We start from the raw sequence: 21,573 nt of genomic DNA, 5'->3' as shown, positions 1-21,573 counted from the left end.
ACACAAAACTGAGGGAAGATCTGCTCCAGCATAGAGGCAAATCCAGAGTTTACCCAAAGTGGCTGCTTAATCAGCAGTTATGGTTTCAGTTTAAATCCTTGTGCGCTTGTGGTTCAGGGCAGCCGAAGTTCAAAGCACAGAGCCCTCGCTCCTAAAACACAGGCCATTCTGGCACAGGAAAGCCCAAATACTGCCATTCAGAAGCACCGAAATCTGCAGAGGGTTCATCAAGACGGGGGACGTGCTTGGAGAGCGTGCTCAGCAATGTCTGAACATGTCCCTGTTATTCTCATCATTAAACACATCTTACTGTCAAGACGACTAAAACCAGAATAGTTTTGCGTGCGGATTGGTCACATCTAGACGGACTAAGGCAGTTTACGTCTAGATGTGACCAACCTGATCCAAGGCATGTAATCGCGTTCTATAAAAATCAGAAATGCAACACTCAAACCAGATAAACCGGTTTCACTCAATAAACTCAAAAACACGTTTAATGGGAAACTAAAAATTTTAACGGAGTGTAAGTACATCTGACATCTTTCCCACTTTTGATTTTTTAAATTTGTTTTTGGATTGCCTTATGAAAGGTTAGCATTTTTTCCCAATTAAATGCATAAATATAATAAGATAACTGTTAGGCTGAACACACATGGGCAACTCCAGTCTCAGTCAGACTTGAACCTGGACAGAAACGTGTGATTTGAATAGAAGGCGGTGGTCCATAAGCGCAGACAGAAATAACACAGCGGATCGGGTGACAGGGTGCCCCAGAGACATAATTAGCCTTGTTCCCCCTGCAGGGCTAGTCGGCCGGTGTCTTCTCCCGCTCATTGCTCTCTAGTGACCTCTACTGGCAAAGTGGTGAAATAGCTATCTCTTCCGAGCCAGTTACAGCGCCTGGTTACGGTCACAGCTAACCAGAGGACAAAAGAGGCGACTGTCTTTGCTAGCATCAGAGGAGGGCTGGAGACTAATGCTAGTCTAATGCTAGTCTCTGGGGGTCGCAGTGGATGCTATAGATGAGAGGGAGTCTGTGGAGGGGTGGTGTGGCTAGGGCGCCATCTGCAGGCAGAGAGGGAGCGGTTTTGCTGGCGCTGCAACCCAGGCGAGGGTGGTTACAAATAATAAATACAAACTGATGAAGAAACGCCCCACAGGCAATAATCTGGCATGTTTCACATAACTTATTTTTTCATTTTCCCGTCAAAAGCATGCAGATTAGCAGGGGGTATGTGCCTAGCATGCAAATGTGTAAATGTGCACCACACACACTCACACACACACACACATGTAGACATACACACTCACACACACATGCACACACACATACGCACATGCATGCTCACACACACACACACAAATAGACACACACATACACACACATAGACACTCACACACACACACACACACATAGACACACACACACAAAGGGAAAGCCAGTGTTGCTAAATTGTCAATACATTGCCATTATAAACCTTTGATTCCTTTTAATGAAGAAAAGACTTTCACACATGGCTTGTGTCCATAGCAGTCTGAACATGTTTATTTATAAACTGGTAAAATATAATACATTTATATAAAAAACATAGAAAACAGTACACAAAAATATATCACTTGGCTTCCTTATATAGATGTAGTAAACGCTACTGTTATTGCCTTTGTTGCTATATTTACCATTCTTTTGCCAGCAAAAACTTTGATTGAACTGTGAAAGATATCAAAACACACAAATAGAAAATCCACAAAGGTTATAGTCGTATAACAAAAGAAAAGTGACCCCAATATATAAAATGCATCACGGTCTCTGCAACAATACCGTCTCATCGTGACCATAGTCAGCTTTTGTTTTCTCTTTTTTTTGTTTTGTTGTAAATTTATATTTTATGTGCATCGTTTTGTCTTATGTTTTATTGTCAATTCAAATAATCTTTGGTTGGCCAAGCTTAGGAGACTGAGGGGAATCAGATGAGCTCCTACCCAATTCACATAAAAAACAAACATGAGCAACAGCTGGAGATACAGGCTGTTATTGTCAAAGAGGGTCTGGAGGCATTGTCTTCAGCCCTTTAAGGTGTGACATCACAAATATGCGATAAGAATGTTCTTAGCGGAACATTCTAATGCTGATGTAACAATCGCTACTGGCAACTGAATGCAACAGAGTTCTAGAACACTGACTTAGAATGTTGGAAAGACATTCCAAAATGCTAACTCTTCAAAGAGTTAATGGTAGGGGCTGCATTCTGCTTACGGTGGGTTTTGAACTAATTGAAGACAGTAAAAAAACTGAAGGGGTGAGCTGCCCGGCTGCGGCCCAACTTTCCACCAGTTTCCTGCACATTTCTTTTTTTCCCGCATTTCCCCCTCTTCTCTCTCGATTTGTAATGCCTGATCATATTCATCAGCGCTGCGAGCCACGACAGGCGCTTATCGTGGAGACGAAGCGCGCTCTGTCGGCCTCTTCTTCTTATCCCGCTGCAGTCGGGCTCACAAAGACAGGAGAAGGCACTGTGTGTGCAGCTGAACAGGCAGGCGCCCGGTCGACCAGCAGGGGTCACCAGTGAGCGCTGAGGCCCTGCCGTCCCAGCCAGCCGAAACACTCCCCTCCTGGAGCGACGCCTGAGTCCCCCCCTGTGGGGCCGCCCGTCACAGCCTGCTGCTGCTGCGCTCCACAGGCCCACAATGCACTCTGTCTCTGCTGGCGAGTGGAGACCTGACTCTCCAGGACTGGCCCTAGGGACCGCGGAGCAGAGCGCGACCTTCAGGCCACCGGCCCCAGAGACCCTGGAGCAGAGCGGGACCTTCAGGCCACCGGCCCCAGAGACCCTGGAGCAGAGCGGGACCTTGGGGCCACCGGCCACAGAGACCCTGGAGCAGAGCGCGACCTTCAGGCCACCGGCCCAAGAGACCCTGGAGCAGAGCGCGACCTTCAGGCCACCGGCCCCAGAGACCCTGGAGCAGAGCGGGACCTTCAGGCCACCGGCCCCAGAGACCCTGGAGCAGAGCGGACCTTCCAGGCCACTGGCCCAGAGCACCTGGAGCAGAGCAGGACACTTAGGCCACTGGCCCAGAGACCCTGGAGCGAGCAGGACCTTCAGGCCACGGCCCCAGAGACCCTGGAGCGGGACCTTGGGGCCACCGGCCACAGAGACCCTGGAGCAGGACCTTGGGGCCACTGGCCCCAGAGACCCTGGAGCAGAGCAGGACCTTCAGGCCACCGGCACCAGAGACCCTGGAGCAGAGCGGGACCTTGGGGCCACCGGCCCCAGAGACCCTGGAGCAGAGCAGGACCTTCAGGCCACCGGCCCCAGAGACCCTGGAGCAGAGCAGGACCTTCAGGCCACCGGCCCCAGAGACCCTGGAGCAGAGCGGGACCTTCAGGCCACCGGCCCCAGAGACCCTGGAGCAGAGCAGGACCTTCAGGCCACCGGCCCCAGAGACCCTGGAGCAGAGCAGGACCTTCAGGCCACCAGCTTCCTCGAGTCATTCCAGCAGGGCACAGCAGCTCTGGTCACGGATTTTCTTCCAACCAAAAACATTTGGTTTAATTTTTGAAGCGGCGTTCAGATCGGTCCTACATCGGACACGTATGAATTCTGGCGCCCAGGGCTTCAAAGGAAATGTATGATCCAATGAACGATTGGGCTAACAAAACAATAAAGAGCCGAAACAGCCAGGGAACCCACAAGCAGGCCCTCTTTGTGCCGCCCTGCGCTGGTACCAAACAGACAGCACCTCCACACCAGGAGATTTTATACCTTCTGAACGACTGAAGAGTCTTAATACTACTGCAATGTTTAGTACAAACTGTCCCTTGCACTGTAGGCTGCATGTTTTTGTTGAGGACAAAGTCGATCGAGCACAGGAAATACTGCCGTCTTTAACCAGAGTGGGAAACGGGCCTGGTTCTGTACCGCTGTCCATCAAACTCCCTCGGGTCCTTTGGCCCCGCCCCCTACCTGCAGCGTCTGCGGCCGTTCAGGACGGGGGCCGCAAACGGCACCCCCCCCAGGGAAAGGCACTTAATGGGGAACGGGGAACGAGGAACCCCCTCCTTGGCTGTAGAACAAACCCTTTTGCTTATAGCTCGGGATTTAAAACATTCAAAGTCCAGCGTAGCTCTATCTAAAATAAAAACACTGTGCTGTTCAGTATGTTTCCGTCAGGATTACGCCCTTGGGTTATGTAAGAGAGTAAAAAGTTCTGGTTCTGGTTCTGCAGCTTTTGGGCTCACAGCCCGCTCCTCACCAAGTCCTTTGTGGTTCTTTTGTTAGGCTGTGAGCCGTTTGAAAGTCCAGTAGCCCCTCAGACACACAGTACATGTAACTCACCAAGCAGCTACTCTCTTCTCAGTCAGTATCACCATATACACAGCATATATAAGCCTTGGCCTTATTTACATCTAATGTAAACTTTCAGTACCACTGTTGCCATGGTGTGTTCGTTCTGCAGGTAACAGGTGTATCCCAGAAATCCAAGCAGGGAAAACTGTTCTGTTGGGGGAATGCTACTGACAAACACTGTCTGACCCCCCCCCCCCAGTGTAAGAAAATGTTCCAGAGGCACCCTTTGGTTTGGCTGAGAAGGCAGCAGGCTTTTTAAACTCCTGTCTGTCTGTCAGTCTGTCTGTCTGTCCTGACTGGATGAGACAGAAGGGGGCGGGGGTTGCTGGTGTCACTCGTGATGGGAGAGTGAGGATTCATTCATACAATAATGAATGGAGCCACAATGACCAGTCAATCATGAGGGTGAACCAATCAAAAGCTTGTCTTCTCCATGATAGAAACACAATGATGGGTGATAGCATATGGAACTCCGTCCATATCTGGCTTCATAAAAAAACCCATCTGCTAATAGACAGTCCTCTTCTAGGAGAGCGTGTTGAGATACTTGTTTTCTCCTGCCAGGGAAGTGAGCATGGAGGTCATATCTCCGACAGCCATGTTGGAGAGACCCCCCGGGGGGAGGGAGAGGGAGGTCTGGGGTGTGGTGAGGCGGGAGGAGGTCTGGGAGGAGGAGGGGTGCTGTGGGCCCCCCTGCAGGGGCCCGAAGGGGGAGGAGTCCTCGGGGTCGTCCACGATGGCGGCAAAGTCGATCTGAGCGCTGTCCAGGTCCAGGTTGTCCAGAGCATTGGCAATGGGGGTGGGGTCAGGTGGGTAGGCCAGCGAGGCCGACTTGCCCTCCAGCGCCCCCATGTGGTTGAGGCAGGGACCGGTCCCCTGGTGGTGGAGCTGCTTGTCCAGGTCCGGGTGCATGTGGATCTGGCCTGAGTAGAACATGGCGGTATTGGGGTCCGGCATGGCGTCCGGGTGTGGCTGCAGCGGCTGCTGTGGGACGGGGGGCAGGCGCACGCCTCTGCGGGGGCTGGTGGAGGAGTGGCTCGGGCTGACGTGGGGGGGGCTGGACAGGTACCCCCCGCCCTGCTGCTGGGACAGGCTGTTCTGGCGGCTTGGGGGCTTTCGGCCCTGCGGGGGTCTGGGGACCACCATGTCCAGGTCGTAGCAGGACCCTGGCAGGCCCATGAGCTGGTCTTTGGGCTGCCCCGCAGACGGGCTCATGAGGTTTTGGGCGGGGTAGCCCTGGTAGCCATTCCCCCCGCTGTAGAGATTCTGGGACGGGTGGTGCTGGTGGTGATGCTGCTGGTGGTGCTGGTGGTGATGGGGGCTGTCCTCTTGCTGTTGCTGCATGGCGGAACCCTGCCTGCTCATCTCCTGGCCCTGAGCCCCACCCACCTTCCCGCCCATGCCCCCGTCCAGCGGTCCCCTCTGCTGCTGCTCCCACAGGAGGGCCTGCTGGGACTGCACGTAGTTGCGCACCATCATCTCCTTCACCTGCATCATGGGTGTGTGGGACCTGCGCCCATCGCAGCCCTGGAACAAGCTCTGCTGCTGGGGCTCCATCTGACCCTGGCCCTGGAAGGAGCTGTGCTGCTGGGCCTCCATCTGACCCTGGCCCTGGAACAAGCTGTGCTGCTGGGTCTCCATCCTGCCCTGGCCCTGGCCCTGGAAGGAGCTCTGCTGCTGGGCCTCCATCCGGCCCTGGCCCTGGAAGGAGCTGTGCTGCTGGGCCTCCATCCGACCCTGGCCCTGGAAGGAGCTGTGCTGCTGGGCCTCCATCCGACCCTGGCCCTGGAAGTCACAGCTGGAGTTGGCGGGGCGGGGCATGGGCTGCTGGCCGTATCCAGGCAGAGTCAGGTGCTGCTTCATGTTCTGGCACTGGTTGGGAGCCCCCAGGGCGGGGTGGTACTGCTGCTCTGGCTTTATGACCAGCTTCTGGGGGTTCCCTGGGAACAGGCCCTGCTGGCTCGGGTAATGCACCCCGTCCTGTGGCCCCGTGGCCATGGGCTGCATCTGGACGTGTCCTCCCCAGGGCCCCGGCCCCACCCCGGCCTCCCCGGCCACTTGCCCGAGGGTAGAGGGGTACTGGGGGCCGGAGGGGCTGAGCTGACAGGCGCTCATGCCGTATTCGGCCTGCTGGAGCAGGCTGGTGCCAGACGACATGCCCTCTTCCGCCCCTATGTCCCCGCCGAAGTAGGCCTGCTCGGGGTAGCCCAGCCGGTCGTGGGCCGGGGAGAGCTGGGAGGGCGCCCCCTGGTGGTGGGCAGGGTGGGTGTGTTGGTTCTGGAACCTGCCGTACCCCCTGTGACCGCCGGGTGGCGCCATCATGAGGCTGTCCCCCCCGCCAGGCTCCGCCCCAGCGGCCTCCATCGCCACGTTCTCGGTGATGCTGGGCGGGCGCGGCGGGTAGGCGTGGCGGCCCGCGGCCAGGACGGAGTCAGAACCGCAGTGCGCCAGCGCGTTCCGCCGCCCTCCCCCCGCCTGCAGCGCCACGTTCCCCAGGCTCCCGAAGCGCTGCACCCTGGGAAGCGGCTGAGGCTCCGCCCCTGAGCGCGCCGCGGGGTCGCTGGCCCGCCGGACTCCGTTCCCGGGCGCCTGGTGGGGGTACAGGACCCCCGTCCCGTACTCGGTGTTGGCGCTGTGGCGGCGGGCTGAGCCGCCCTGGAGCTGGAACGGGGGGGGCAGTGGCTGGTACTCGCTGGGGAACCCCCCTCCCATCCGCCGGGGAGTCCCCTGGGACTCCATGTTGGGCAGGGGTGTGGGGGGGGGCCCCCCGGTGGCGGCCGCGTATTTGGCCTTCAGGCTGTACTGCTGGGCCGGTGTCAGGCTGGGGAGGCCCGGCAGGCGGCCGCTCTCTGGGGAGAGGGGGTGTCCCGCGGGATCCTGGCCTGGAATGTTCTGGGGGTGGCCCCCCACTCCCCCAACTTGGGACACCTCGCTGGACCGGCGGCTGGACAGGTAGGAGGAGACCATGGAGGACCGGCGGCTCACGGTGTAGGCGGAGCTGAGGCTGCTGGTGCTGCTGCCCCGCCGGTCGTTGGGGCCGGAGCAGGCCACGCCCCCCGAGCCGCCCCCCAGCTCCAGATTGGACAGCTCCAGCACACGGCGGTTGGACAGCACAGGGGAGGGCGCGCACATGCCCAGTACATCTCCTGGAGCTGCAGACACAGAGAGACAGAGAGAGTGAGAGACAGAGCCACCCTCAGAGGCAGCTCCTCATAAAACTAACACAGGGACCTAAATACAACATCTAAACTCCGCACTATGGACGTATATCCCAGGGGAACAGAGGGATGGGTGCCCCCAACTTTGGGACCATAAAATGGTCACCCCCAGTTTTATCATGTTGTATTGTGTGGTACTATTAGTGTCACCCCACACACACACAAAAAAAAAACCTACAGAAAAATTCCTGTTTGTTGTCCCGTTCAAAAATTAAATGAGATCTACATCCTTGCTAAATACCACCAATACCCTTTGGAACCCTTTGGAATTACCTGGATTTTCGGCATTAATTGCCTCTTAAATTTGGTCTGGTATTCATCTTAGTTGCAATAATAGACTAACACACTCTGCTTAAACTAATAATAAACAAATAATTATATTTCTTCTCATCAATACTGAATGCATCATTTAAACATTCACATTCTAGGTTGGAATAACCATGTGGACCTCTAGGCTAATGACTTCTCCAAAAGCTAACTGGAGTCAAGTGTTCAAATCAATCAGATGTGATTGGAGGTATGGGTTGGAGGTGCCTTGCCCTATAAAAAGGCATACAAAGTTTGGTTGCTGGCAGAGTCTACTCTTCTCAAGGAACATCTATTCATGTGAATCATGCACTGATCAAAACATTTTTTTGAGGACCTAAGAAGAATAATTGTAGAGATGCATAAAGCTGGAAAAGGCAAAAAAAAAAAGAAATTCTGTACTGTTGCTACTCTCCCTAAAAGTAGGCATCCTGAAAGATCATGGCTAGAGTACACAGTGCAATGCTGAAGGAGTTCAAAAAGAACCCTAGGGTAACCGTAAACGACCTGTGGAAATCTCCTGAGCTTACTAAAGTCTCTGTTCATGTACACTCTGTACACCATAAGACAAAGACTCAACAAGAATGGTATTCATGGGAGGACATTGCAGAGAAAACCACTGCTCTCCAAAAATCATTGCTGCACGTCTCAACTTTGTTCCATAACTCTTCTGGGACAATGCTCTATGGACAGATGAAACAAAAGTTTAATTTTTTTGGCAAAAATGCACAACACTATCCCAACTGTGAGGCATAGTGGAGGGAGCATCGTGATTTGGGGCTGCTTTGCTGCCTCAGGGCCTGAACAGCTTGCAATCATTGAGGGAACAAAGATCCTTGCAGATAGGTCATACCAGGTCATCTGGATGGGGTCAGTCTCTGCACCTCACCCCCTTGTTACAGGAGTAAGATGCAGCGATAGACCCCATCCAGATTACCTGGTAGGACCTATCTGCAAGGATCTGTACTGGGGTCTCTGCTGTTCTCTATATACACTAAATCTATTGGTACAGTCATTAATTCACATAGCTTCTCCTATCACTGTTATGCAGATGATACACAACTCTTCTTTTCTTTCCCCCCTCTGCCTTACAGGTTAATGATAAAATATCTTCCTGCCTGGCTGACATGTCAACTTGGATGGGCAGCCACCACTTGAAGCTCAACCTCAACAAAACTGAGCTTCTGTTCTTCCCATACAAGACCTCCCTACTTCGTGAGCTCTCAATCACAGTTGATGGCACCACAGTGACTGACTCTCACTCTGCAGAGCCTGGGGTGGTCCTGGATGACTGGCTGGAACTCAAGAAGCACATCAAGGCAACATCATGGTCCTGCAGATTTCTCCTGTACAACATCAGGAGGATTCGACCATACCTGACCACATACTCCACCCAGCTACTTGTTTGTCTTGATTACTGCAACTCCCTCCTTGCAAGCCTGCCAGCTTGTGCCATACAGTCACTACAAATAATTCAGAATGCTGCAGTCTGACTTGTCTTCAACCTTCCTAAATTCACTCCTCTGCTGAGGTTACTCCACTGGCTACCAGTCACTGTCAGGATCAGGTTCAAAGTCCTGACCCTTGCAGCTAACAGTACAGCCCCTGCCTACTTACAGAACATGATTCAACCCTACACGCCAGCTAAACCACTCCGCTCTGCTGCACCAGGGTGACTTGCACTACCTCCCATCCGGGTGAATGGTTGTCGCTCGTCCCAACCACGGAGCTTTTCCACCCTAGCTCCCCAGTGGTGGAACGAACTCCCTGTTCCTCTACAAACCACTCGGTCATTGACCAACTTCCGCCATGGTCTGAAGATGCATCTCTGCTGACTATACCTGGACTAACTATCACCACTCTGCGGGGAACTCCCAAACGAGGATCACTCTTCTAACTTATATCCTTCCACTTTGTTCCTGTAGCACTTTCATGTTACACATGTACCTCAGTCCAGCACTAATATTTCACTTGTATCGTTATCTTGATGTTATAGCTTGCTGTCATGCCTCCTAGATTGACTTAACATTACTCTCTGTCCTAGTCTATGCTTACTGTGTGAACTGGACTTAACGTGTTCATGGCTATGAACAACTGTCCCTTATTGGACCTGTGTTTGTAGTTATTATAATGACGTTTGGTTTGGACTTATTGTACCTCTCTTTGGATAAAAGAATCTGCCGAATAAATGTAATGTACTGTAATGAAATATCAAGGAACTGAAGCAGATTAGTAAGGACGAAGGATCTAAAATTCCCCCTAAACATTGTACAAGTTGAATCAGCAGCTAGAGAGGTCCTACCAGTTACTAGATACAAGGGTTTTTCCAGCCTGGACTTTTCCAGCCTGGACTGTGAATGTTTACACAAAGTCTTCAATAAAGAAATGAAAAGTGCAATTGATTGTGTGTTATCAGTTTAAGCAGAATGTGTTTGTCTATTAATGTGACTTCGATGATCAGACCTAATTTAATGCAGAAATCCAGGTAATTCCAAAGGGACACAAACTTTTTCTTGCAACTGTATGTGAAATTATATTGGTCAGAATAACAGCCAATGGAGCAACACCATTGGTTCCCTGTGGGTATTAGCCAAGAAGTAGCCAAGAAGTACCCACCAATCACCTGTGGTGTCATACTACTGGTTGGTAGCATTGTACTCCATGGATGGTGGAACTCCTCAATGTCCTTTACAAATAAGGTGACGTTGGGACTGTCCTATCTCTGTTTCAAACCCGATCCCCTCTGTCCCCCCTGTCTGCTGGGTTAAAGCAGCGGGGTACCTGTTAGCGCTGGCAGTTTGCTGTTGCCCATGGCGACGGGGCGACCGGGCGGCGTGGGCCGGCGGACCTGCTTCAGCTTGTCGATCTTGAGGTTCTCCAGCCTCTTCAGGGCCTGAGCAGGCACGCCCAACGCCAGAGCCCCGCCCTCGCCCCCTCCCGCCCCGCCCCCGTCCTCCAGCGCCGTCAGATCCTCCAGGCTGCCCGCCGCATTGGCGTTCATCTCCACCCCACTGTCGTTGTTGTTAGCGCTCCCCAGTGGCGAGCGTTCGCTACTGCAGGAAGACTGGCCGCCAGGGCTGGGCTGGGATTTCTGTGGGGGGGGGGGAAATTGAGACTCTCACATATACAGTACTTTATCTGCATACAACCCACCTGCAAATAGCCACATCAGTCCAATACCAGACTCATTCACACCAGCTGTGTAGCAGCAAATATTCATATAGTAGGTCCTGCTAGGTGGGTCAGAACTACATAGGTGAGCATTAACACTGGGTGTGACGGTTCAGCCAAGTTAAATGGGGGAGCCACCCACGTGGGCCACCCTGCCCACCCATCACCCCACCAGTGATTCATTCTCCCCGGAGTTGGGGTCAATTTCACCCTAGTTCAGTCAGTTCAGGAAATTAACTGAAAATAGATATTAAAATGTAAAAAATCCCATGATGCTCTATGAGGGTTTCGCTATTTGTTCCAACTTGTTTGTTTCAATTTCCAGAACCAACTCCACTGAAAAGGAATTGACTCTGACATTCCTGGCACTGGACGAACTGTGTTGGCGCTGTGTTGGGGCTGTGTTAGCGCTGTGTTGGTGCTGTGTTGGGGCTGTGTTAGCACTGTGTTGGCGCTGTGTTGGTGCTGTGTTAGCGCTGTGTTGGTGCTGTGTTAGCGCTGTGTTGGGGCTGTGTTAGCGCTGTGTTAGCGCTGTGTTGGGGCTGTGTTGGTGCTGTGTTGACGCTGTGTTGGGGCTGTGTTGGGGCTGTGTTGGTGCTGTGTTAGCGCTGTGTTGGGGCTGTGTTAGCGCTGTGTTAGGGCTGTGTTGGGGCTGTGTTAGCGCTGTGTTGGTGCTGTGTCAGCGCTGTGTTGGTGCTGTGTTGGGGCTGTGTTAGTGCTGTGTTGGGGCTTGTGTTGGGGCTGTGTTGGCGCTGTGTTAGCGCTGTGTTGGTGCTGTGTTAGCGCTGTGTTGGGGCTGTGTTGGTGCTGTGTTAGCGCTGTGTTGGGGCTGTGTTAGCACTGTGTTGGCGCTGTGTTGGTGCTGTGTTAGCGCTGTGTTGGCGCTGTGTTAGCGCTGTGTTGGGGCTGTGTTGGTGCTGTGTTGGGGCTGTGTTAGCGCTGTGTTAGCGCTGTGTTAGCGCTGTGTTGGGGCTGTGTTGGGGCTGTGTTAGCACTGTGTTGGGGCTGTGTTGGGGCTGTGTTAGCGCTGTGTTAACGCTGTGTTGGGGCTGTGTTGGGGCTGTGTTAGCACTGTGTTGGGGCTGTGTTGGCGCTGTGTTAGCACTGTGTTAGGGCTGTGTTGGTGCTGTGTTGGTGCTGTGTTGGGGCTGTGTTAGCGCTGTGTTGGGGCTGTGTTGGTTCTGTGTTAGCGCTGTGTTGGGGCTGTGTTGGCGCTGTGTTAGCGCTGTGTTGGCGCTGTGTTGGGGCTGTGTTAGCGCTGTGTTGGTGCTGTGTTGGGGCTGTGTTAGCGCTCTGTTGGTGCTGTGTTGGGGCTGTGTTAGCGCTGTGTTGGGGCTGTGTTAGCGCTGTGTTGGGGCTGTGTTAGTGCTGTGTTAGCGCTGTGTTGGTGCTGTGTTGGTGCTGTGTTAGCGCTGTGTTGGGGCTGTGTTGGTGCTGTGTTAGTGCTGTGTTGGGGCTGTGTTGGTGCTGTGTTAGCGCTGTGTTGGCGCTGTGTTGGGGCTGTGTTGGGGCTGTGTTGGTGCTGTGTTAGCGCTGTGTTGGCGCTGTGTTAGCGCTGTGTTGGCGGGCTCACCAGGCTGCTCTCTGGCGCCAGCAGTTTGCAGTCCTCTCGGCGGCTCTCCTCCTTCTCTGGGAGCAGTTCCAGGCCCTGCCCTGGCGGGGGCAGCAGTGAGCCGGGGGGGCGGGGCCCGGCGTCGCCGCGGTGCTTCTTGGTGATGTGTGCCTCGGGCCCGTGCACGGTTTTCACGTGCTTGCGCAGGGAGCTGGGGTCCGTGTAGCGCTTGGTGCAGCCCGGGATCTTACACACGTAGGGTTTCTGCAGGGGGGGCGGTGAGTACAATGAGCACAGATCAATCCTAGTTTAAAGTGCGGCTGCGGTGTCAGTACCTCGCTGAAGTGTGTATGGTTCTGGTGTGTCAGTACCTCGTTGGAGTGTGTATGGTTCTGGTGTGTCAGTACCTCTTTAGAGTGTGTGCGGTTCTGGTGTGGTTCTGGTGTGTCAGTACCTCGCTGAAGTGTGTGTGGTTCTGGTGTGTCAGTACCTCGTTAGAGTGCATGCGGTTCTGGAGCAGTTGCAGTGTCAGTACCTCGTTGGAGTGCATGCGAGTCTGGTGCTGGGCATGATCGGAGGTATTGGGAGTGCGTGCGGTCGCAGTGTCAGTACCTCGTTGGAGTGTGTGCGGTTCTGGTGCGGTCGCTGTGTCAGTACCTCGTTGGAGTGTGTGCGGTTCTGGTGCGGTCGCTGTGTCAGTACCTCGTTGGAGTGTGTGCGGTTCTGGTGCGGTCGCTGTGTCAGTAGTACCTCGTCGGAGTGTGTGCGGTTCTGGTGCGGTCGCTGTGTCAGTACCTCGTTGGAGTGTGTGCGGTTCTGGTGCTTGGCGCGGTGTCAGTACCTCGTTGGAGTGTGTGCGGTTCTGGTGCGGTCGCTATGTCAGTACCTCGTTGGAGTGTGTGCAGTTCTGGAGCAGTTGCAGTGTCAGTACCTCGTTGGAGTGCGTGCAATTCTGGTGCTTGGCATGATCGGAGGTATTGGGAGTTCGTGCGGTCGCAGTGTCAGTACCTCGTTGGAGTGTGTGCGGTTCTGGTGGGTCGCAGTTCAGTACCTCGTTGGAGTGCGTGCGGTTCTGGTGTCAGTACCTCGTTGGAGTGCGTGCGGTCGCTGTGTCAGTACCTCGTTGGAGTGTGTGCGGTTGCTGTGTCAGTACCTCGTTGGAGTGTGTGCGGTTGCTGTGTCAGTACCTCGTTGGAGTGTGTGCGGTTCTGGTGCGGTCGCAGTGTCAGTACCTCGTTGGAGTGTGTGCGGTTCTGGTGCGGTCGCAGTGTCAGTACCTCGTTGGAGTGTGTGCGGTTCTGGTGCGGTCGCAGTGTCAGTACCTCGTTGGAGTGTGTGCGGTTCTGGTGCTTGGCGCGGTGTCAGTACCTCGTTGGAGTGTGTGCGGTTCTGGTGCGGTCGCAGTGTCAGTACCTCGTTGGAGTGTGTGCGGTTCTGGTGCGGTCGCTGTGTCAGTACCTTGTTGGAGTGTGTGCGAGTCTGGTGCTGGGCATGATCGGAGGTATTGGGAGTGCGTGCGGTCGCAGTGTCAGTACCTCGTTGGAGTGTGTGCGGTTCTGGTGTGGTCGCTGTGTCAGTACCTCGTTGGAGTGTGTGCAGTTCTGGTGCGGTCGCTGTGTCAGTACCTCGTTGGAGTGTGTGCGGTTCTGGTGCGGTCGCTGTGCCAGTACCTCGTTAGCGTGTGTGCGGTTCTGGTGCGGTCGCTATGTCAGTACCTCGTTGGAGTGTGTGCAGTTCTGGAGCAGTTGCAGTGTCAGTACCTCATTGGAGTGTGTGCGGTTCTGGTGCGGTCGCTGTGTCAGTACCTCGTTGGAGTGTGTGCGGTTCTGGTGCAGTCGCAGTGTCAGTACCTCGTTGGAGTGTGTGCGAGTCTGGTGCTTGGCGCGGTGTCAGTACCTCGTTGGAGTGTGTGCGGTTCTGGTGCGGTCGCAGTGTCAGTACCTCGTTGGAGTGTGTGCGGTTCTGGTGCGGTCGCAGTGTCAGTACCTCGTTGGAGTGTGTGCGGTTCTGGTGCTTGGCGCGGTCGGAGGCGTTGGAGAAGGCCTTGTTGCAGCCCTCGTGCTCGCAGACGTAGGGCTTCTCTCCGGTGTGGGAGCGCAGGTGAGTCTTCAGGTTCTCCAGCCGAGAGTACGCCTTGTTACAGCCTTCAAACTACAGCACACACACCACTGGCATAATGAGTACTCACCACCCTCTCCTTCACACCACACCACACAACATACCACACTGTCTCACACGCACACTCACACACACACTCTCACACACACACACACACACTCACATGACACACACTGTCTCACCAACTCACACACACACACTGCACACACACTACACACACACTACACTCTCTCACACACACACACACACTCACACACACCCCACACACATCACACACACTCTCACACACACACACACACACACACTCCACGAACACTGCACACGCACAGAACCACACCTACACACACTGTCTCACACGCACACACACACACTCACACACTGACACACACACATACACACACACACACACACTCTCACACACACACACACACACACACATACACATACACTACCAATACACACACACACAAGACCTGGGACAAATACATATTTGTTTTGGATTCAAATACGTTTCTGTGCTCTATTGACCTTTCCTGTTGTAATTGAGCCTGCCATATGACCAGAAGGAGGGGTTTGCACTTTTTGAGAGTATTTGACTGGTTCCAATACAACAGACAAGATCAGTAAAGGGCAGGAAAGTATTTGAATCCAAAACAAATACGTATTTGACCCAGGTCTTATACACACTCACACACACACACTCAGACACTCACACACACACACACACTCCCACTCATGCACACACACACTCACACACACTCACAATCACGCACACACACACTCACACACACTCACAATCACGCACACACACACAAACGCACACACACACACACATACACACACACTCCCAGGGACACCCACTCACACTCACACACACACACAGACACTCACACGCACACACACACACACACTCAGACACACACACACACACACACATACACACACTCCTCCACACACACACACACACACACACACACAGGATTAATGCAGCTCTCACACAGGGCCCACACAAACAGGTAAGTCCTCAGACCGAGGTGCATACGTGCTCAGACACACATAAAGGGCCCCCAGCCTTGAACAGGGACAGAAGCGTGTCTGGATGCAGTTGTGAAATGACGGAGTCAGCGGGTATCGCCATTGTGTACTTTAGGTTACTGGTTCAGTGGCACTGTGGTCAGACCACCTGTCCCACAGCGAAGGCCCAATGTGCTCAGGGTTAGAGAAAGCCCAGCCATGAGACTCACCACCACCCAACCCACAGCTACGGCCCAATGTGCCCAGACAAAGTGAGAGAAAGAGGGAGAACAGAGAAGAGATGGAGAGACAGAACCAATGGAGCTGATGGAGGGAGTGAGAGTGACAGAAATAGGAGACTGAGGGATAAAAGAGAGAGTCATGGGAGCGCTGGGGCAGTGGGATGAAACAGAAGCAGGGGCAGAGACAGAGGTGGGGGTGGGGACAAGAGCGGGGGCGGGCAGGGGGCGGGGACAGAAGGGGGTGGGGACAGGGACAGAAGCGGGGCAGTGGATGAAACAAAAGCGAGGGCAGAGACAGAAGTGGGGGCAGGCCAGGGGGTGGGGACAGGGGTGGGAAGAGATACGGGGGCAGGGCAGGGGCAGGAGCAGGGGGTAGGGACAGAAGGGTGGGTGGGGACAGAAGAGTGGGGGGGAGGACAGGAGCAGGGGCGGGGCAGGTCAGGAGCAGGGCGAGACGAGTGGGCGGGGACAGGAACAGGGGGCGGGGCAGGGGCAGAGTGGGCGGGGCAGGGCGGGGCGATGGGATCAGGGGCGGGGGCAGGGCGGGGCAGGGTCAGGAGCGGGGCAGGAGTAGGGCGGGAGCGGGGGCGGGCAGGCCAGGGGCGGGGTCAGGAGCGGGGGCGGGGTCAGGGGCGGGGACTCACAGTGCACTTGTGCGGCTTCTCGCCGGTGTGCCGGCGCATGTGCACCACCAGCATGTACTGCGCCTTGAAGGGGCGCTGCTCCCGCGAGCAGTCCTGCCAGTGGCACACAAACTCCTTCTTCTCCCCGTGGATGTGCTCGTTGTTGATGTGCTGCGGGAGAGAGGCGGGCATTATTACCCTCCGCGCGTCCGTCTGATGAGACCCCGCATCTCGGACCAACATGGAGACTCACGGAAAGCTGTCCCCTCCCCACCCTGTAACACTCTCTCCTCTTTCTACCGCCCTCTTACTGTCGCATTTCCCCCACTTTCTACCTCAACGCTTTCCTTTACTGTCCTTTTACAAGTACAAGGGGTGTTTTGCTGGAAAAGGGACTGGTGCACTTCAGAAAATAGACGGCATCATGAGGAAGGAGGATTATCTAGAAATACTCATGCAACACCTCAAGACATCAGTTATAATGTTAAAACTTGGTCGCAACTGGGTCTTCCAGCTGGACAATGATCCTAAGTATACCTCCGAAGTTGTAACAAAATGGTCAACAAAGGGAGAGTTTTGGAGTGGCCATCACAAAGCCCTGCCCTGAATCCCATAGAAAATTTGTGGACTGAACTGAAAAGGCGTATTTGAGCAAGGAGACCCACAAACCTGACTGAGTTACATCAGTTCTGTCAGGAGGAATGGGCAAAAATTCCAGCAAAGTATTGTGAGAAGCTTGTGGAAGGCTACCCCAAGCGTTTGATTCAAGTTAAGCAATTAAAAGGCAACGTTTGTAAACTTTTGACCCACTGAAAATCTGATATAGTACATAAAAACTGAAATAAATCTGTCTCTTAGCTATTATTTTGAAATGACCTCTCATGGAAATAAAGTAGATACCCTAATTGACTTAGCACAGGAAATGTATGGTAACATGAAATGTGTGGAGTTGTGAAAAATTGAGTTTGAATGTCTTTTGCCCAGGCGTATGTAAACTTTTGGCCTCAACTGCATTCAGCTGTGTATAATTAACAGGGTCAGTTCTGTCTCCCTCCCCTTGAACCTGACTCCAATTAGACAGATCTGAGACCTCATTACAGATCTCTGCAATGGATGCTCTGCCCAATGGTACAGCCACAGAAGCAGAGAGGATTGAGGACAGGAGCTGAATATCTGGTGAACATAAAAAATCTGCGCTTTTATTTGAGATGGCAGAACACTCTGACCATCTTCTGTAATCTGGCCAATGAGAGCCCATATATGGGATATTAAAGCGGTTGTGGAAATGTACCGCGATCTGCAGCTGACCCGGGTCAAATATTTGAACCCTCTGGACTGCCATAAAATTACTTCACAAAAATGGCAGATAAGAACCACTGCTATTCAGAACTTTCTGAATTCTGGCACGTTTCTGGCGCGTGATTGTGTTACTGAAGGTCCTGAGGGGTCAATAGGCATAAAAAAAATGCATATTTGCATTTGAGCCAGGTCTCTTCCACTCTTCCTCACTCGCTCTCTCCCTCTCTCACACTCTCCCTTCCTCCCTCTCTGTTCTTTCTCCCTCCCTTCCTCCCTCTTGCTGTCTATCCCTCTCTCCCCCTCCCTCTCTCTCACTCCTTCCCTCCTCCTCCCTTCCCTCCCCCTCTCTCTCCTCCCTTTCCCTCCCTCCCTCCCTGTCCCTCTCCCCTCCACCCTCTCTCCTCCCTCCCTCCCCTCCTCCCTCTCTCCCTCCCTCCCTCTCTCTCTCTCTCCCTCCCTCCCCCTCTCTCTCCCCCCTCTCTCCTCCTCCTCCCTCCCTCCCTCCCTCTCTCCCTCTCTCTCTCTCTCTCACATGCACAAGGTGTTCCTGTGTGTCGAACTCCTTGCTGCAGTTCTCCCAGTGGCAGTTGGTCTCGTAGATGGCCTCCGGCTCCGGTTTCCCGTCCTCTTTGTCCAGGTCCTCTCTCCCCTCCAGCAGCCCCAAGAGAGGATCCTGCAGCACACGCAACAGCACACGCAACAGCACAGCACACGTATGAACAGGCTGCCCTGCAGCAGCACATGCAACAGCACAGCACACGTATGAACAGGCTGTCCTGCAGCAGCACACGCAACAGTACAGCACACGTATGAACAGACTGTCCTGCAGTAGCACATACAACAGTACAGCACACGTATGAACAGACTGTCCTGCAGTAGCACATACAACAGCACAGCACACGTATGAACAGACTGTCTTACTAAAACAGCAAGCACGAGAACAGACGTCCGCACAGCACAGCAACGTACAGCACATGTATGAACAGACTGTCCTGCAGCAGCACATGCAACAGCACATGCACATGTATGAACAGGCTGCCCTGCAACAGCACACTTAAAAACTGACTCACTCACACACGCACACACATCCATGCTCATATACATGCAGGCATGCAAATACGCATGCACATACACACAAGCTCACACACACCATGCATACATGTATATATATATGTTAATGTGGCAATCCATATGATATTTATATCCCCGCTATCAGTACTGCATTCACAAATCCTGCCATCCGTATTGTCTTCCCATTTGAACAAAAGAAAAATTACATAACATCAGTATGATAATTCAAGTATGCTGAAATACAAACTACGACACTCCCTGTATCTTCAGCACACTGCTTTTGGGTCTTTAAACCCAGCTGTCTGAATAGAGGGCTGTCCTGTCCTGTGGTTCTGTCCCGCCCAGGTTACCTGTGTCCCGGTGGAGGAGGGGCTGGCCACGTCCCCCTCTGACCTGTCCTCCAAACCCTTAACGGCCAGAGCATCCATCACGCTGCCCAGGACCGGCTCTGTCTTCATCTGCTAACGGAGTGAAAAACATGCAATATCAGCCACTGCTTTACAGCCCACTCACAATACAACTACCACTAAAACTACAGCTAAAACCTGTACAGCCCACTCACAATACAACTACCACTAAAACTACAGCTAAAACCTGTACAGCCCACTCACAATACAACTACCACTAAAACTACAGCTAAAACCTGTACAGCCCACTCACAATACAACTACCACTAAAACTACAGCTAAAACCTGTACAGCCCACTCACAATACAACTACCTCTAAAACTACAGCTAAAACCTGTACAGCCCACTCACAGCTACCGCTAAGACTACAGCTAAAACCTGTACAGCGCACTCACAATACAACTACCACTAAAACTACAGCTAAAACCTGTACAGCCCACTCACAATACAACTACCACTAAAACTACAGCTAGAACCTGTACAGCCCACTCACAATACAACTACCACTAAAACTACAGCTAAAACCTGTACAGCGCACTCACAATACAACTACCACTAAAACTACAGCTAAAACCTGTACAGCCCACTCACAATACAACTACCACTAAAACTACAGCTAGAACCTGTACAGCCCACTCACAATACAACTACCAATAAAACTACAGCTAAAACCTGTACAGCCCACTCACAATACAACTACCTCTAAAACTACAGCTAAAACCTGTACAGCCCACTCACAGCTACCGCTAAGACTACAGCTAAAACCTGTACAGCGCACTCACAATACAACTACCACTAAAACTACAGCTAAAACCTGTACAGCCCACTCACAATACAACTACCACTAAAACTACAGCTAGAACCTGTACAGCCCACTCACAATACAACTACCAATAAAACTACAGCTAAAACCTGTACAGCCCACTCACAATACAACTACTGCTAAAACTACAGCTAAAACCTGTACAGCCCACCCACAATACAACTACCTCTAAAACTACAGCTAAAACCTGTACAGCCCACTCACAGCTACCGCTAAAACTACAGCTAAAACCTGTACAGCCCACTCACAATACAACTACCACTAAAACCTGTACAGCCCACTCACAATACAACTACCACTAAAACTACAGCTAAAACCTGTACAGCCCACTCACAATACAACTACTACTAAAACCTGTACAGCCCACTCACAATACAACTACTACTAAAACTACAGCTAAAACCTGTACAGCCCACTCACAACTACTGCTAAAACTACAGCTAAAACCTGCACAGCCCACTCACAATTACTGCTAAGACTACAGCTAAAACCTGTATAGCCCACTCACAATACAACTACCACTAAAACTACAGCTAAAACCTGTACAGCCCACTCACAATACAACTACTACTAAAACTACAGCTAAAACCTGCACAGCCCACCCACAATACAACTACCACTAAAACTACAGCTAGAACCTGTACAGCCCACTCACAATACAACTACCACTAAAACTACAGCTAAAACCTGTACAGCCCACTCACAACACAACTACCACTAAAACTACAGCTAAAACCTGTACAGCCCACTCACAATACAACTACCACTAAAACTACAGCTAAAACCTGTACAGCCCACTCACAATACAACTACTACTAAAACTACAGCTAAAACCTGCTTAGCCCACCCACAATACAACTACCACTAAAACTACAGCTAGAACCTGTACAGCCCACTCACAATACAACTACCACTAAAACTACAGCTAAAACCTGTACAGCCCACTCACAACACAACTACCACTAAAACTACAGCTAAAACCTGTACAGCCCACTCACAATACAACTACCACTAAAACTACAGCTAAAACCTATACAGCCCACTCACAACACAACTACCACTAAAACTACAGCTAAAACCTGTACAGACTCACTGTCAGTAGAACTAACCCTAAAACTCAGGGTTGACTCTCTCATAGTTTGTGGTTCGGAAGCCCCACCCGTTCCTTAAGACAGGCAGTCTCGGCTCAGAAGCACAGGGGGTCTTACATGGCAGTGTTTGGGAGGGACGTGGAGCCGGGGGTTGTGGGACAGCATGCGGGGCGGTTGGCAGGGTCCGGGGGGGTGTACCAGGGGTGTCCCAGCACCGTACATGTTGCCCTGGGGCCTGGACTGGTAGCTGGAGTATCCCATTGAGGGGCTGCAGGAGAGAAAGAGAGGGCAG

At 52.8% G+C, this 21,573-nt stretch overlaps 1 protein-coding gene across 8 annotated transcripts in view; it reads right to left on the bottom strand.

Annotated features, from left to right (window-relative positions):
- Positions 1–1,519: 1,519 nt before the first annotated feature.
- Positions 1,520–21,573, bottom strand: part of gli1 (GLI family zinc finger 1) — an 89,259-nt gene continuing 69,205 nt past the window's right edge. For 5 of the 8 annotated variants that reach the window (XM_064304850.1, XM_064304842.1, XM_064304845.1 and 2 more), the window contains 8 exons: positions 21,399–21,549; positions 19,311–19,421; positions 18,422–18,562; positions 16,612–16,761; positions 14,580–14,744; positions 12,615–12,857; positions 10,652–10,961; positions 3,112–7,498 (listed from right to left, as the gene is read on the bottom strand). In XM_064304850.1, coding sequence (XP_064160920.1) covers positions 4,872–7,498; positions 10,652–10,961; positions 12,615–12,857; positions 14,580–14,744; positions 16,612–16,761; positions 18,422–18,562; positions 19,311–19,421; positions 21,399–21,549 — 3,898 coding nt within the window. In that variant the 3' untranslated portion in view covers positions 3,112–4,871. Of the gene's footprint in view, positions 2,973–3,111; positions 7,499–10,651; positions 10,962–12,614; positions 12,858–14,579; positions 14,745–16,611; positions 16,762–18,421; positions 18,563–19,310; positions 19,422–21,398; positions 21,550–21,573 lie in introns of those variants that run through there. The other 3 variants (XM_064304846.1, XM_064304847.1, XR_010324871.1) reach the window with 2 other exon arrangements.

The sequence above is a fragment of the Anguilla rostrata genome, chromosome 13, assembly GCF_018555375.3.
Source record: "Anguilla rostrata isolate EN2019 chromosome 13, ASM1855537v3, whole genome shotgun sequence".
NCBI lineage: Eukaryota > Metazoa > Chordata > Actinopteri > Anguilliformes > Anguillidae > Anguilla > Anguilla rostrata.
Note: the sequence above shows the minus strand (reverse complement) of the source record. Positions and strands in the feature narration are given on the sequence as shown.